This window comes from Pangasianodon hypophthalmus, chromosome 1, assembly GCF_027358585.1.
Source record: "Pangasianodon hypophthalmus isolate fPanHyp1 chromosome 1, fPanHyp1.pri, whole genome shotgun sequence".
NCBI lineage: Eukaryota > Metazoa > Chordata > Actinopteri > Siluriformes > Pangasiidae > Pangasianodon > Pangasianodon hypophthalmus.
The window spans coordinates 32,015,221-32,018,374 of NC_069710.1; the positions used below are offsets into that span (position 1 = coordinate 32,015,221).

The following is a 3,154-nucleotide window of genomic DNA, read 5'->3' on the forward strand; positions in this document are numbered from 1 at the left end:
AGACCTAAGAAAGAAACCTCACATACTGTGTGCTTCAAATGTAATCCAATTTTAATATCTGATATCTCTACTGCCCAGGGCACAAATTTGCTTTAATGGATTTTTATGACTGCACAAAGCGTCCAATATTGTGCTTATGAATAGGATCCTGTTTTGCAATTTGAGAGCTCGTTACTGATCTCATAATGTTTATTCATCCTTCTGTTCCCTAAACATTTATATTGAGTACAACAGCTATAAACATTCTTCTAAACATTTATATTGAACACAATTTTAAAGTAATCTCAGGCTGGCTTTCAGGAAAATGGCTGCCTAAATAGCAGAAATAAAACCCTGCTGATGTGTTTAGATGAACATTAGCATTTTATATCTGCAGTGTGTTTTAAACACATCACCACACACTGGCACAGCACTCTAAGAGGACAAAAATCTCTGATCAGTTGTATATGTGTGATGTAATTATTAAATATTCCTGCTCTGGACTCACATTTTAATATACAAAGCTTCATTAGACTCTCTCATCTTTATAACACTGGAAACACTTTATAACACCTAGAAGACCTGCGGCATAATGGCAGGGTTCATTTTTCAAGTAGGCCATGCCTACTTCAGGGTTAAATCTAAATACAGATATGAATATTTGGAGCACTAAACAGACACAGATAATGGCATTGCATTACACCCCTAGAGCCTGTTTTAATTTCAGCTTCATAGACTAATGTAATGCAACAATAATTCTGACTCTACCAGCTTTCTTTAAATCATGTTCTTTATGAGAGATGGTAAATTTTGTTCTGCTAGGCCAGTATAAGAGTGAACAGCTCCATTTTCATTCCATTCTCTCAGCCGTGTTTGTGCTCTTTAGGGGAACACTGTGTTCAGGAACGTTATTAGTGCTAATCAGATCCCGGCTACAAGCCGACGGTGACATCTTACAACACGCTGCATTTAGTAATGAGTCGCTCTAGAGAAATAACATAAATCACAGAACCACAGAGGAGACATTAGAAGAGGATGTAATCAAGCTGAATAACACAGCCGAGTGCAGCGGTGTGTAAAAGTAGAGACTGATTGCAGGACATGGTGGTGAAAAAACTAGTCATTGTAAAGACTAGATCAAGTTTCAGTCTTTACAGGCTTTACAGATACACACTGCACTGTATCTACGCATTGATCTCTCCTGTGAAAGATTTATCATGCTGTGAATTATAGGACTGGCTTTAATAAATATTAAAAATAATCATTTATGACTGGCATTGACTTCATATGAAAGACATTTTCTTGCTAGATGTTGGTGTGAGATTAATCTCAGTGAAGATTAAAATCGATGGCTTTGTTATGAATGTGCATACAGTAATGTGATCTGAGATGAAAAGTAAGATGAGTAAACGTGACTTGTATGGAATTAGGTACTCCTCTCTGAAAGTTAGAAAGTTTCAATTACACAAAAGCAGGATTATTTAAATAATCCCCAGCTGACCTGCTCGAGGTGCCGAAGCACAAGTTCTCAGATAAGGAGCTGTCAGAAAGCTGTCTCCTGGAGCTCTGGGTCCAATCACTGAGATGTGGAGAAGAGGAGAGAGAAAGTAGAGGCGTCTGAATAAAGTCGATGCCCCGCGGTGGTAATTATGGCACAGGAGGAAGTGCTCTTTAGGGAGCACAGAGCTGGGAGGAATCTTAAAGTGGGCTTGATGCTAGACTACATAACAAAGTGTTTCCAGTCTTATCAAGATGAGAGGAAAAACCCAGTCTAATGACAAATAAAGCCTTTTAGCTTAAAAAAAAAAATGATCAGGATTCACATGAGGTTTCATTTAATTTTTTTAAGCAGAACATTCAGCTATGTTTTGATAATCTACAGGGAAAAGCAGTTATCAATCAAAGTGGATACAGAAGAAAAAGATACGTAAGGAATAAAACACTCAGTGTCATGCTGTTATGGTAAAATAATCAGTAACAGGGAGGTGTGATGAAGCAGAGTAACTGTTACCCTCTGAACTTGATTATTTTCCCAGAACAGCTTGTCCCAAAGTGTTTTATTTTTCTTATACCACGGCAATTTGCCAACGATTGCAATGTTTGATGTATTAATAAATGACACACAATACTTTAAAAAAAAAAATCCTTTTCAGTTACATTGAACATCCACATAACAAGTTAGTTCCTGTTCTTGCTTATGTTATAGCAGCTATAAACACTCGTTCCCTCACCAGCCTCTCTTTCTTCTCTCTCTTGAAAATAAGACAAAAAAAAAAAATCGCAGCTTGTCGTGTTACTGAGAACTCACAAAGAAGCATAAACTCCTCTGTCCTGAAGATGTCAGAAAACGTAAAGTTACAGCTTTACCTCTGACTGCTACAAAGCGCTGACACTGGAGACTCCTTCCAAAAATGTTAAAATAAACGTCTCCTTACAGAAAACTTCACCATTTCAATGATTACATACAAATAACCTAGCCATTTAAGCTGTTACTATACAAACAATAACAAATTAGAACAAACCACATTAATATGATTACTGTCAGAGCTGCTGTTATAGAAAATTAATTAACACCTTCTGACCAATCAGCATCCAGTATTTAGCAGTGCTGTGGTATAACATACAAAATGCTGGCTTTCACTGAGAATCTGATGAGTTGCAGTGTCAAGCCCAGCATGACAGGTGTGTGTGTGTGTGTGTGTGTGTGTGTGTGCTGTACAGTTGCAAGTCGAATATGCTGCTTTTGCCTTGTGTACAGGTTCCTTCCAAACTAGCAGACACTTCATAGAAAATAAACACAAAAAAAAAACCACAACACTAATAATATTTATATAAAATAATTTACTTCACTGTTTATCTCTCTCACACATTCATAGCTCCAGTTTTTTTTAGGTGAGTGTTGGTTTCTTCTGCAGTCCTCATGTTTAACACATTAAAGGCTAGACACACTCTCTCTCTCTCACACACACATATACACACACACATACACACACACATACACACACACATACACACACACATACACACACACATACACATACACACACACATACACACACACACACACACACACTCTCAGCTTTCCAGCATGGGGTTTTGCAGGTGAGTTTTGAGGTTTTTTTCCAGCAGCACTAAACTCTGTACAGCCAAACTCCGGCAGTCTGCATCAGGATCA

The 3,154-nt window shown here is 37.7% G+C and overlaps 1 protein-coding gene across 1 annotated transcript in view; it reads right to left on the reverse strand.

Annotated features, from left to right (window-relative positions):
• Positions 1-2,794: 2,794 nt before the first annotated feature.
• The window catches only part of telo2 (TEL2, telomere maintenance 2, homolog (S. cerevisiae)), an 18,444-nt gene continuing 18,084 nt past the window's right edge, over positions 2,795-3,154 (reverse strand). Inside the window, exon 21 of the mRNA XM_053237388.1 lies at positions 2,795-3,154. This exon is cut by the window's right edge and continues 13 nt beyond it. Within this exon, the coding sequence (XP_053093363.1) occupies positions 3,055-3,154 (100 nt within the window). The 3' untranslated portion in view covers positions 2,795-3,054.